Here is a 14,516-nt window from a genome sequence, read left to right as displayed (position 1 = left end):
GTGGTTTATATATAGAATAACAGATACCCGGGAATGAGTTACAGACTGGAATCTAATCGAGGGGTTCGGGATGGTTTATATATAGAATAACAGGTACCCAGGAGTGAGTTACAGACTGGAATCTAATCGAGGGGTTCGGGGTGGTTTACATATAGAATAACACAGATACCCGGGAGTGAGTTACAGACTGGAATCTAATCGAGGGGTTTGGGGTGGTTTATATCTGGAAAAGATACCTGGGAGTGAGTTATAGACTGGAATCTAATCGAGGGGTTCGGGGTGGTTTATATATAGAATAACAGATACCCGGGAGTGAGTTACAGACTGGAATCTAATCGAGGGGTTTGGGGTGGTTTATATATAGAATAACAGATACCCGGGAGTGAGTTACAGACTGGAATCTAATCGAGGGGTTCGGTGTGGTTTATATATAGAATAACAGATACCCGGGAGTGAGTTACAGACTGGAATCTAATCGAGGGGTTTGGGGTGGTTTATATATAGAATAACAGATACCCGGGAGTGAGTTACAGACTGGAATCTAATCGAGGGGCTCGGGGTGGTTTATATATAGAATAACAGATACCCGGGAGTGAGTTACAGACTGGAATCTAATCGAGGGGTTTGGGGTGGTTTATATATAGAATAACAGATACCCGGGAGTGAGTTACAGACTGGAATCTAATCGAGGGGTTTGGGATGGTTTATATATAGAATCACAGATATCCGGGAGTGAGTTACAGACTGGAATCTAATCGAGGGGTTCGGGGTGGTTTATATATAGAATAACAGATATCCGGGAGTGAGTTACAGACTGGAATCTAATCGAGGGGTTCAGTGTGGTTTATATATAGAATAACAGATACCCGGGAGTGAGTTACAGACTGGAATCTAATCGAGGGGTTCAGTGTGGTTTATATATAGAATAACAGATACCCGGGAGTGAGTTACAGACTGGAATCTAATCGAGGGGTTCGGGGTGGTTTATATATAGAATAACAGATACCCGGGAGTGAGTTACAGACTGGAATCTAATCGAGGGGTTGCTCTATGGACTAACAGGGTGGCAGGACAGGGGAGTTGGAAGACCTTCTTTCTTGTTGGCGAGGGTCCCTCCACAACCTTCTTACCTACGCAGCATTTCCGACAGCCTTTAGTGTCAGGGATTTTCAAGGAGGGAGCAAACTTTCTGTAATAGAAACAGAGAATCCGTTTGGTTAGTCTCTGTCTCGCTACAGCACAGGTTTCTTTCAAACTCCCAGCTGGTCAAAGGAAGGTGAGAGATTAGGATGATTGAGTAATACAGCACGGAAACAGGCCCTTCGGCCCAACCCAGGACAGTAGCACAGTGGGTTAGCACTGCTGCCTCACAGCGCCAGGGACCTAGGTTCGATTCCCGGCTTGGGTCACTGTCTGTGTGGAGTTTGCACATTCTCCCCGTGTCTGCGTGGGTTTCCTCCGGGTGCTCCGGTTTCTTCCCACAGTCCGAAAGACGTGCTGGTTAGGGCGCATTGACCCGAACAGGCGCTGGACTGTGGCGACTAGGGGAATTTCACAGTAACTTCATTGCAGTGTTAATGTAAGCCTTACTTGTGACTAATAAATAAAAACTTACTCCTAGTTAGTCCCAATTGCCCGCATTGGCCCCCTATCCCTCAATCCTTTCCCATGCATGTCCTTATCCAATGCTTCTTAAATGTTGCTATTGAACCCGCCTCAATCACTTCCCCTGGCAGCTCATTCCATATCCGCACCACCCTCTGCGTGAAGAAGTTGCCCCCTGGTCCCTTTCCACTCTCACCTCTAACCTACGCCCTCTAGTTTTCAATTCCCCTTCCCTGGGGAAAGACTCTGTGCGTTCATCCTATCTCTGCCCCTCATGATTTTATTCGCCTCAATAAGGTCACCCCCTCATTCTCCTACCTTCCGAGGAATGAAACCCTCGCCTGGCCAACCACTCCCTATAACTCAGGCCCAGTAGAATCATAGAATCCCGACAGTGCAGAAGGAGGCTATTCGGCCCATCAGGGCTGCACCGACCACAATCCCACCCAGGCCCTATCCCAATAACCCCATGCATTTACCCTGCTAGTCCCCCTGACACTAAGGGGCAATTTTGCATGGCCAATCCACCTAACCTGCACATCTTTGGACACTAAGGGGCAATTTAGCATGGCCAATCCACCTAACCTGCACATCTTTGGACACTAAGGGGCAATTTAGCATGGCCAATCCACCTAACCTGCACATCTTTGGACACTAAGGGGCAATTTAGCATGGCCAATCCACCTAACCAGCACATCTTTGGACACTAAGGGGCAATTTAGCATGGCCAATCCACCTAACCTGCACACCTTTGGACACTAAGGGGCAATTTAGCATGGCCAATCCACCTAACCTGCACACCTTTGGACACTAAGGGGCAATTTAGCATGGCCAATCCACCTAACCTGCACATCTTTGGACACTAAGGGGAAATTTAGCATGGCCAATCCACCTAACCTGCACACCTTTGGACACTAAGGGGCAATTTAGCATGGCCAATCCACCTAACCTGCACACCTTTGGACACTAAGGGGCAATTTAGCATGGCCAATCCACCTAACCCGCACATCTTTGGACACTAAGGGGAAATTTAGCATGGCCAATCCACCTAACCAGCACATCTTTGGACACTAAGGGGCAATTTAGCATGGCCAATCCACACAACACACATCTTTGGACTGTGGGAGGAAACCGGAGCACCCAGAGGAAACCCATGCAGACACAGGGAGAACGTGCAAACTCCACACAGACAGTGACCCAAGCCAGGAATGGAACCCAGGTTCCTGGCACTGAGAGGCAGCAGTGCTAACCACTGTGCCACTGTGCCGCCCTAACATCCTGGCAACATCCGAACATCCTGGCAATATCGTCACTGCACTCTTTCCAGTTTCTCAATGTCTTTCCTGTAACAGGGTGACCAAAACTGTACACAATACTCCCAAGTGTGGCCTCACCAGCGACCGATACAACTGGAACATAATGTCCCAACTCCTGTACTCAGCGCCCTGACGGATGGAGGCCAGTGTGCGATTGCATGGTTTTGGGAACAATGAGATAGGAGAGGATGTGGGCTGAAGGGACGCTGTTCAGGGAGGGTGAAGAGGAGAGTGAGGAGGGGGCAAGTCAAGGAGATTGTGAGAAATGACAAAGAGGGAATGGAATGGAGGAGGACAGCGCAGAGATTTGATTTGATTTACTATTGTCACATGTATTAACGTACAGTGAAAAGTATTGTTTCTTGCGCGCTGTACAGACAAAGCATACCGTTCATAGAGAAGGAAAGGAGAGAGTGCAGAATGTAGTGTTACAGTCATAGCTAGGGTGTAGAGAAAGATCAACTTAATTAATCAAATAAGTCTGATGGCAGCAGGGAAGAAGCTGTTCTTGAGTCGGTCGGTACGTGTCCTCAGACTTTTGTATCTTTTTCCTGACAGAAGAAGGTGGAAGAGAGAATGTCCGGGGTGCGTGGGGGTCCTTGATTATGCTGGCTGCTTTTCCCCGAGGCAGCGGGAAGTGTAGACAGAGTCAATGGATGGGAGGCTGGTTTGCGTGATGGATTGGGCTACATTCACAACCTTTTGTAGTTTCTTGCGGTCTTGGTCAGAGCAGGAGCCCCATACCAAGCTGTGATACAACCAGAAAGAATGCTTTCTATGGGGCATCTGTAAAAGTTGGTGAGTCGTTGCGGACATTCCAAATTTCCTTCGTCTTCTGAGAAAGTAGAGGCGTTGGCGGGGCTTTCGTAACTATAGTGTCGGCGTGGGGGGGACCAGGACAGGTTCAACGTGATGGAGAGAGTTTGGGATGGAGGGAGAGAGAGGGGAGGACCGCGAGGCTGAAAGTATTCCTTACTTGGGAATGATTCTGTCAGTGAGTTTGTTGGCAGGGAGTGAGATATGCAGGTTGTGTGTGTTCTTTTTCTGGTCAAATAGCGTCACCAGGTTGTGTGAGTACAGCTGCAACGATTTACCTGCGAAATGAGAGAGAGAGAGACAGCGATCACTAACAGAACACTAACACACCCCCCCCCAGAACACACAACACAGCACCGCTCTCTACCCCACAACACACACCCAACTTCACCCCAACACTGCCAGGTATCCGTGTCTCCCCTCACCCCAATAGCCCCGGCCACCCCCTGCTCCCGCCATGTCTACACAACTCTGATCGGCGGAGCTCCCTTAACCGAGTCACAGGGAGCACTCTGCTCCAACGGGGACCTGAGAACCAGGAGCAGGAGGAGGCCATCTGGCCCCTCGAGCCTGCTCCACCATTCAACATTTCACAAAAGTCTGAGGTCACGCACCTACCGACTCAAGAACAGCTTCTTCCCTGCTGCCGTCAGACTTTTGAATGGACCTACCTCGCATTAAGTTGATCTTTCTCTACACCCTAGCTGTGACTGTAACACTACATTCCGCACTCTCTCCTTTCCTTCTCTATGAACGGTATGCTTTGTTTGTATAGCGCGCAAGAAACAATACTTTTCACTGTATCCCAATGTGACAATAATAAATCAAATCAAATCATGTGTTTTTAAGACAGAGATGGATTGGTAAGGGGATCAAAGGTTACGGGGAAAAGGCGGGAGAATGGAGTTGAGAAATGTATCAGACCTATAAGACCATAAGACATAGGAGCAGAATTAGGCCACTCGGCCCATCGAGTCTGCTCTGTCATTCAATCGTGGCTGATATTTTTCTCATCCCCATTCTCCTGCCTTTTCCCCATAACCCCTGATCCCCTTATTAATCAAGAACCTATCTATCTCTGTCTTAAAGACACTCAATGACCCGGCCTCCATATCCTTCTGCGGCAAAGAGTTCCACAGATTCACCACTCTCTGGCTGAAGAAATTCCTCCTCATCTCTGTTTTAAAGGATCGTCCCTTTAGCCTGAGGTTGCGTTCCCTCTGGTTCTAGTTTTTCCTACTGGTGGAAACATCCTCTCCACGTCCACTCTATCCAGGCCTCGCAGTATCCTGTAAGTTTCAATAAGATCCCCCCCTCATCCTTCTAAACTCCAACGAGTACAGACCCAGAGTCCTCAACCGTTCCTCATACGACAAGCTCTTCATTCCTGGGATCATTCTTGTGAACCTCCTCTGGGCCCTTTCCAAGGCCGGCACATCCTTCCTTAGATACAGGGCCCAAAACTGCTCACAATACTCCAAATGGGGTCTGACCAGAGCCTCAGAAGTGCATCCCTGCTCTTGTATTCTAGCCCTCTCGGCATGAATGCGAACACTGCATTTGCCTTCCTTGCTGCTGACTGAATTTGCATGGTAACCTGATCGAATGGTGGGACAGACTCGATGGGCCAAACGGCCTAATTATGCCCCTCTGTCTTCTGGGCTTATGACAACATTGAAAATGGATTTGAACACAACCCCAACAAGCAGGCAAGCCGCGGTTACGATGATGGAAAGGTTTGACAGGACCCCGATCGCCAATGAGACTCAGTTGAGCAGTCGAATGACGAGGGGTTGCCCAGTGCTGAGAGATACAGCAATCATTGAATCATTCAGCCCATCACAGGGTGTGGGGTGGGGCACGGGGGCACCATCGACAGCAGCCGCCCTCCCGAGGGGCAATTAGGAGGGGTACAAGAATAAATAGAGTCATAGAGGTTTACAGCATGGAAACAGGCCCTTCGGCCCAACTTGTCCATGACGCCACTTTGTTAAAACCTTGAAGCTAATCCCAATTGCCCGCGTTTGGCCCATATCCCTCTGTACCCATCGTACCCATGTAACTGTCTAAACGCTTTTTAAAAGACAAAATTGTACCCGCCTCTACTACTGCCTCTGGCAGCTCGTTCCAGACACTCACCACCCTCTGTGTGAAAAAACTGCCCCTCTGGACCCTTTTGTATCTCTCCCCTCTCACCCTAAACCTATGCCCTCTAATTTTAGACTCCCCTACCTTTGGGAAAAGATATTGACTGTCTAGCTGATCTGTGCCCCTCATTATTTTATAGACCTCTATAAGATCACCCCTCAGCCTCCTACGCTCCAGAGAAAAAAGTCCCAGTCTATCCAGCCTCTCCTTATAACTCAAACCATCAAGTCCCGGTAGCATCCCAGTAAATCTTTTCTGCACTCTTTCTAGTTTAATAATATCCTTTCTATAATAGGGTGACCAGAACTGTACACAGTATTCCAAGTGTGGCCTTACCAATGTCTTGTACAACTTCAACAAGACGTCCCAACTCCTGTATTCAATGTTCTGACCAATGAAACCAAGCGTGCCGAATGCCTTCTTCACCACTCTGTCCACCTGTGACTCCACTTTCAAGGAGCTATGAACCTGTACCCCGAGATCTCTTTGTTCTGTAACTCTCCCCAATGCCCTACCATTAACTGAGTAAGTCCTGCCCTGGTTCAATCTACCAAAATGCATCACCTCGCATTTATCTAAATTAAACTCCATCTGCCATTCGTCAGCCCACTGGCCCAATGTGACGTTATCCACTTTGGAAGCAAAAACAAGAAGGCAGATTACTACCTGAATAGCTGTAAATTGGGAGAGGGGGAGTGTGCAGCGGGACCTGGGTGTCCTTGTGCACCAGTCGCTGAAGGTAAGCATGCAGGGGCAGCAGGCGGTAAAGAAGGCAAATGGTATGTTGGCCTTCATTGCGAGAGGTTTCGAGTACAGGAGCAGGGATGTGTTGTTGCAATTATACAGGGCCTTGGTGAGGCCACACCTAGAGTATTGTGTGCAGTTTTGGTCTCCTTTTCTGAGGAAGGATGTTCTTGCTCTCGAGGGAGTGCAGCGAAGGTTTACCAGGCCGATTCCGGGGATGGCGGGACTGATGTATGAGGAGAGATTGACCAGGTTAGGATTGTTTTCACTGGAGTTCAGACCAATGAGGGGGAAATCTCATAGAGACTTATAAAATTCTAACAGGACTGGACAGGGTAGATGCAGGGAGGATGTTCCCGATGGTGGGGGAGTCCAGGGGGTCACAGTCTGAGGATTCGGGGTAGACCATTTGGGACGGAGGTGGGGAGACATTTCTTCACCCGGTGAGCCTGTGGAATTCATTCCCACAGGAAGTAGTTGACGCCAAAACATTGAATGTATTCAAGAGGCGGCTGGATATAGCACTTGGGGGCGAATGGGATCAAAGGTTATGGGGAGAAAGCAGGATTAGGCTATTGAGTTGGATGATCAGCCATGATGGTGATGAATGGCAGAGCAGGCTTGATGGGCCGAATGGCCTCCTCCTAGCTTCTATGTAATACTCACCGGTGACGGACATCAGGACATTGTTCAGGACAAACAGCCAGGAACATCTCTGAGGGAGCAGCTGTGGGAAAAGGAATGAAAAGTCAAGGCCACTGGCATCAAGAGATTCACTGTCTCTGCTCACCGACTGCAGATCAGGAAGGTTCACACCATCCGCTTAATCAGCACCCCATCCACAACACTCACTCCCTCCACCACCGACGCACAGTGACAGCCGTGTGTACCATCTACAAGATGCCCCGCAGCGACTCACCAAGGCTCCTTCCACAGTGAAGGAATGGCCGATACATTTCCAAGTCGGGATGGTGAGTGACCAAGGGGGATAGAATATAAAAGCAGGGATGTCTTGCTGCATCTGTACAGGGCATTGGTGAGGCCGCAGCTGGAATACTGTGTGCAGTATTGGTCCCCTTATTTACGGAAGGATATATTGGCCTTGGAGGGAGTGCAGAGAATGTTCACCAGGTTGATACCAGAGATGAGGGGTGTTGATTGTGAGGAGAGACTGAGCAGATTGGGTTTGTGCTCATTGGAATTTAGAAGGCTGAGGGGGGATCTTATAGAGACCTATAAGATAATGAAGGGGCTGGATAGGGTAGAAGTGGAGAGATTCTTTCCACTTAGAAAGGAAGCTAGAACTAGAGGGCACAGCCTCAAAATAAAGGGGGGTCAGTTGAGGACAGAGTTGAGGAGGAACTTCTTCTCTCAGAGGATGGTGAATCTCTGGAATTCTCTGCTCACTGAAGTGGTGGAGGCTACCTCGTTGAATATGTTTGAATCACGGATAGATGGATTCCTGATCGGTAAGGGAATTAGGGGTTATAGGGATCAGGCGGGTAAGTGGAACTGATCCACTTCAGATCAGCCATGATCTTATTGAATGGCGGGGCAGGCTCAAGGGGCTAGATGGCCTACTCCTGCTCCTATTTCTTGTGTTCTTATGTTCTTATGACTCTAAGTCTTGGGAGGCAGAAGTCCCGTCACCAAAATCCCTTTATTTTACAATTCCAACAGCAGTACACAGAGTGCTCGCAGTCAGCAGTCTACCCTCGGGAGTGCCAGAGGAACTGGCACGCCCGGTTAAATACAAGGGGAAGACTCCCTGATTGGCCCATCCATTGACTCCTTCATCAGGGACATCTTTTGTTGTCCAACCAAATCAAACCAACTCAGGAACAACTCAAAAAAGGGGCAGCTCCCTAAAAGGAGGGGAACCGCCCGAAACAAAAAGCAAAGCGGAGAGAAAACTTAAAACACTAAATCAAAAGGTGATTACCGGGGTCGATAATACACCCCAGTCCCTGCGGCGCCCAGAGGGCACGGAAGGCGTCGACTGTGCCCGTGGACACCGCATGCTCCTTCTCCAGGGACACCCGGCCGTGGATATAGCCGCGGTAGAGGGGCAGACAGTCGGATTGGACGACCCCCACGATCGCCCGCTGCCTGGACCTGTTGATGGCTCGCCTTGTCAGGCCCAGGAACCCCTTAATCAGGGAGTGCATACTCGAATAGGCCAATCAATGGCCTGACTGAGTCATGACAACTTTACAAGGGTCTTAATTGATTGCGTAGGACCCTCCCCCCGGAACAAAGAGTGGGAATCAATAGTGACTCTGTAAGGTGTGTCTCCCAGGTTTCCAGAGGCCAGTCCATGAGGCAACACTACAGCGAAAAGGATTGCAGAGGAGTTCAATTTTTTTTACGAGATTCTGGACTAACCACAGAAATACAATCAGATCAAGGGTCACATTTTGCCTCAAAGTTATTCAAGGAGGTTATCGAACCATAGAAAATTACAGCTCAGAAACAGGCCTTTTGGCCCTTCTTGTCTGTGCCGAACAATTTTCTGCCTAGTCCCACTGACCTGCACTTGGACCATATCCCTCCACACCCCTCTCATCCATGAACCCGTCCAAGTTTTTCTTAAATGTTAAAAGTGACCCCACATGTTGACTTCGATGTTGTGGCTATTTCAGAGACATGGATAGAGCAGGGGCAGGAATGGATGCTGCAGGTCCCGGGGTTCAAATGTTTTAGTCGAAGTAGGGAAGGAGGTAGAAGAGGGGGAGGGGTAGCATTATTGGTCAGAGATTGTATCACAGTGTCAGAGAGGAGGTTTGATGAGGACTTATCTGTTGAGGTAGTATGGGCGGAGATTAGAAATAGGAGAGGAGAGGTCACCCTGTTGGGAGTCTTTTATAGACCTCCTAAAAGTTCTAGAGAGGTTGAGGAAAGGATTGCGGAGTCAATCCTGCTTAGGAGTGAAAGTAATAGGGCAATTGTTATGGGGGATTTTAACTTGACTAATATTGACTGGAATTGTTATAGCTCTAGCTCGTTAGAGGGGTCAGTTTTTGTTCAAAGCGTGCAGGAAGGTTTTTTGACTCAGTATGTAGACAGGCCAACTAGAGGTGAGGCTATATTGGATCTGGTGCTGGGAAATGAGCCAGACCAGGTGCTAGACTTGGAAGTTGGTGTGCATTTTGGTGATAGTGACCACAATTCGGTTACGTTCACCTTAGTGATGGAAAGGGATAGGCATGAACCTCGGGCCAGTGGTTTTAGCTGGGGGAAGGGTAATTATGAGGCTATTAGGAGAGAATTAGGAAACATAGGTTGGACTAGGAGATTACAGGGACTGGGAACGTCCGACATGTGGAGTTTTTTCAAGGAGCAGCTACTGCGAGTCTGTGATAGGTATGTCCCTGTCAGGCAAGGAGGAATTGGTAGGGCTAGGGAACCGTGGTGCACCAAAAAAGTTTCTTTGTTGGTTAAAAAGAAAAAGGAGGCTTATGTTCGGATGAGACGTGAGCACTCGGGTAGTGCACTAGAAAGCTTTAGATTGGCTAAGAGGGAGTTGAAGAGCGAGCTTAGAAGGGCTAAAAGGGGACATGAGAAGACTTTGGCGGATAGGGTTAAAGAGAATCCTAAGGCGTTCTATAGGTATGTCAAGAACAGAAGGTTGGTTAGGGCAAGTTTAGGGCCAGTTATAGATGGCAGAGGGAAGTTATGTGTGGAACCGGAGGAGATTGGTGAAGCATTGAACCAATATTTCTCTTCGGTGTTCACGCAAGGGGACATGAATATAGCTGAGGAGGACACTGGGTTGCAAGGGAGTAGAATAGACAGTATTACAGTTGATAAGGAGGATGTGCAGGATATTCTGGAGGGTCTGAAAATAGATAAATCCCCTGGTCCGGATGGGATTTATCCAAGGATTCTCTGGGAGGCAAGAGAAGTGATTGCAGAGCCTCTGGCTCTGATCTTCAGGTCGTCGTTGGCCTCTGGTATAGTACCAGAAGATTGGAGGTTAGCGAATGTTGTCCCATTGTTTAAGAAGGGGAACAGAGACTTCCCCGGGAATTATAGACCGGTGAGTCTCACTTCTGTTGTCGGCAAGATGTTGGAAAAAATTATAAGGGATAGGATTTATAGTTATTTGGAGAGTAATGAATTGATAGGTGATAGTCAGCATGGTTTTGTGGCAGGTAGGTCGTGCCTTACTAACCTTATTGAGTTTTTTGAGAAAGTGACCAAGGAGGTGGATGGGGGCAAGGCAGTGGACGTGGTATATATGGATTTTAGTAAGGCGTTTGATAAGGTTCACCATGGTAGGCTTCTGCAGAAAATGCAGATGTATGGGATTGGGGGTGATCTAGGAAATTGGATCAGGAATTGGCTAGCGGATAGGAAACAGAGGGTGGTGGTTGATAGTAAATATTCATCATGGAGTGCGGTTACAAGTGGTGTACCTCAGGGATCTGTTTTGGGGCCACTGCTGTTTGTAATATTTATTAATGATCTGGATGAGGGTATAGTTGGGTGGATTAGCAAATTTGCTGATGACACCAAAGTCGGTGGTGTGGTAGACAGTGAGGAAGGGTGTCGTAGTTTGCAGGAAGACTTAGACAGGTTGCAAAGTTGGGCCGAGAGGTGGCGGATGGAGTTTAATGCGGAGAAGTGTGAGGTAATTCACTTTGGTAGGAATAACAGATGTGTTGAGTATAGGGCTAACGGGAGGACTTTGAATAGTGTGGAGGAGCAGAGGGATCTAGGTGTATGTGTGCATAGATCCCTGAAAGTTGGGAATCAAGTAGATAAGGTTGTTAAGAAGGCATATGGTGTCTTGGCGTTTATTGGTAGGGGGATTGAATTTAGGAGTCGTAGCGTTATGTTGCAACTGTACACAACTCTGGTGCGGCCGCACTTGGAGTACTGTGTGCAGTTCTGGTCCCCACATTACAGGAAGGATGTGGAGGCTTTGGAGAGGGTGCAGAGGAGGTTTACCAGGATGTTGCCTGGTATGGAGGGGAGATCCTATGAGGAGAGGCTGAGGGATTTGGGATTGTTTTCGCTGGAAAGGCGGCGGCTAAGAGGGGATCTTATTGAAACATATAAGATGATTAGAGGTTTAGATAGGGTGGATAGTGATAGCCTTTTTCCTCTGATGGAGAAATCCAGCACGAGGGGGCATGGCTTTAAATTGAGGGGGGGTAGTTATAGAACCGATGTCAGGGGTAGGTTCTTTACCCAGAGGGTGGTGAGGGATTGGAATGCCCTGCCAGCATCAGTAGTAAATGCGCCTAGTTTGGGGGCGTTTAAGAGATCCGTAGATAGGTTCATGGACGAAAAGAAATTGGTTTAGGTTGGAGGGTCACAGTTTTTTTTTTAACTGGTCGGTGCAACATCGTGGGCCGAAGGGCCTGTTCTGCGCTGTAATGTTCTATGTTCTACATTTACCACTTTATCCGGCAGCTCATTCCACACTCCCACCACTCTCTGCGTGAAGAAGCCCCCCCTAATATTCCCTTTAAACTTTGGTTATGGATAGCTTAGGAATAAAACAATTTAAATCAACTGTGGACCATCCAGAATTGTTAGAACGGTGGCATCAAACCTTAAAGACAACGTTGAGGGCTTATTGATTTGATTTGATTTGATTTATTATTGTCACATGTATTGGGATACAGTGAAAAGTATTGTTTCTTGCTCGCTATACAGACAAAGCATACCGTTCATAGAGAAGGAAAGGAGAGAGTGCAGAATGTAGTGTTACAGTCACAGCTAGGGTGTAGAGAAAGATCAACTTAATGCGAGGTAGGTCCATTCAGAAGTCTGACGGCAGCAGGGAAGAAGCTGTTCTTGAGTCGGTCGGTACGTGACCTCAGACTTTTGTATCTTTTTCCCGAAGGAAGAAGGTGGAAGAGAGAATGTCTGGGGGTGTGTGGGGGTCCTTGATTATGCCGGCTGCTTTTCCCCGAGGCAGCGGGAAGTGTAGACAGAGTCAATGGATGGGAGGCTGGTTTGTGTGATGGATTGGGCCACATTCACGACCTTTTGTAGTTCCTTGTGGTCTTGGGCAGAGCAGGAGCCCAGACCATTCTGTGACACAACCAGATGGGATGGGAGTCAATGGATGGGAGGCTGGTTTATTGTCAGGATTATCCAGAGGATTGGGGGAGAGGAATTCCATTTGTAGTCTCTGAAATTATCGACGCACCGAATGAGGCGACCCAATCCAGTCTGTTTGAATTGATTATCGGTCATGAGGAAAGGGTAAGGGTCATGAAGGAGAGTGATAAACGAGAGAGAGGGAGAGAGAGATCTTCTACCTTTTCTATCGTATCCTCGTGGAGCTCATTCAGATTCAACGTGTAGATTCCTTCTTCCGCTCCCAGAATTAAATACTGATCTGCAGAGAGAATGAAAACACGTTATTTCCCCAACGCCAGAATCCCCCGCTCCAAACACCGGCCCAGAGCGAGAGGAGAACTAAAGCCATCCCCCATCCCTCCCGCTCCTCCACCGCGCATCCCCCACCCCCCTCCAACCCCCCGCCTCTCAGGACGTCCCAAAGTGAAACACAGATCCCCCCGTCCCCCCTCCCTGCCCAACTCTCCAGCCCCCCCAGCCACACCCCGACCCCCACACACACACTCCCACAGTGCGGCGCTCCCTCAGCACTGACCCTCCCACAGTGCGGCGCTCCCTCAGCACTGACCCTCCCACAGTGCGGCGCTCCCTCAACACTGACCCTCCCACAGTGCGGCGCTCCCTCAGCACTGACTCTCCCACAGTGCGGCGCTCCCTCAGCACTGACCCTCCCACAGTGCGGCACTCTCTCAGCACTGATGCTCCCACAGTGCGAATCTCCCTCAGCACTGACCCTCCCACACTGCGACGCTCCCTCAGCACTGACCCTCCCACAGTGCGGCGCTCCCTCAGCACTAACCCTCCCACTGTACGGCGCTCCCTCAGCACTGACGCTCCCACAGTGCGGCGCTCCCTCAGCACTGACCCTCCCACAGTGCAGCGCTCCCTCAGCACTGACCCTCCCACAGTGCGGCACTCCCTCAGCACTAACCCTCCCACAGTGCGGCGCTCCCTCAGCACTGACCCTCCCACACTGCGGCACTCCCTCAGCACTGACCCTCCCACAGTGCGGCGCTCCCTCAGCACTGACCCTCCCACAGTGCGGCGCTCCCTCAGCACTGACCCTCCCACAGTGCGGCGCTTCCTCAGCACTGACCCTCCCACAGTGCGGCGCTCCCTCAGCACTGACCCTGAATATCGAGCTGGATCATGGAGCTTGAACATGAGTGAAAGAGAGAGACAGAGAGGTGGAGAGGTTTAGGGAGGAATTCCAGAGCTTAGGGCCCCCAATGCAGCTGAAGGCACGGCCGCCAATGGCGGAGCGATGGGAATCAGGGGATGCTCAAGAGGCTGGAATGGGGAAGAGCGCAGAGATCTCGGAGCGTCGTAGTGGCTGGAGGAGGTTACAGAGATAGGGAGGGGGTGTAGGGCCTGGAGGAGGTTACAGAGATAGGGAGGTGGTGTAGGGGCCAGAGGAGGTTACAGAGATAGGGAGGGGGGGTGTAGGGGCTGGAGGAGGTTACAGAGATAGGGAGGGGGTGTAGGGCCTGGAGGAGGTTACAGAGATAGGGAGGTGGTGTAGGGGCCAGAGGAGGTTACAGAGATAGGGAGGGGGTGTAGGGCCTGGAGGAGGTTACAGAGATAGGGAGGTGGTGTAGGGGCTGGAGGAGGTTACAGAGATAGGGAGGGGGTGTAGGGCCTGGAGGAGGTTACAGAGATAGGGAGGTGGTGTAGGGGCTGGAGGAGGTTACAGAGATAGGGAGGGGGTGTAGGGGCTGGAGGAGGTTACAGAGATAGGGAGGGGGTGTCGGGGCTGGGGGAGGTTACAGAGATAGGGAGGGGGTGTAG

At 49.8% G+C, this 14,516-nt stretch overlaps 1 protein-coding gene across 3 annotated transcripts in view; it reads right to left on the bottom strand.

The window, feature by feature from the left end:
* Window positions 1-14,516, bottom strand: part of LOC144487145 (mitogen-activated protein kinase kinase kinase kinase 3-like) — a 66,419-nt gene that overhangs the window by 10,203 nt on the left and 41,700 nt on the right. For all 3 annotated transcript variants that reach the window (XM_078205204.1, XM_078205206.1, XM_078205205.1), the window contains exons 21-24: window positions 12,908-12,987; window positions 7,296-7,356; window positions 3,898-4,015; window positions 1,131-1,189 (exon numbers count right to left, since the gene is read on the bottom strand). In XM_078205204.1, the coding sequence (XP_078061330.1) occupies window positions 1,131-1,189; window positions 3,898-4,015; window positions 7,296-7,356; window positions 12,908-12,987 (318 nt within the window). The remainder of the gene's footprint in view (window positions 1-1,130; window positions 1,190-3,897; window positions 4,016-7,295; window positions 7,357-12,907; window positions 12,988-14,516) is intronic.

Source organism: Mustelus asterias, unplaced genomic scaffold, assembly GCF_964213995.1.
Source record: "Mustelus asterias unplaced genomic scaffold, sMusAst1.hap1.1 HAP1_SCAFFOLD_618, whole genome shotgun sequence".
NCBI lineage: Eukaryota > Metazoa > Chordata > Chondrichthyes > Carcharhiniformes > Triakidae > Mustelus > Mustelus asterias.
The sequence above is the reverse complement of the archived record's forward strand: the minus strand, read 5'-3'. Positions and strand labels throughout refer to the sequence as shown.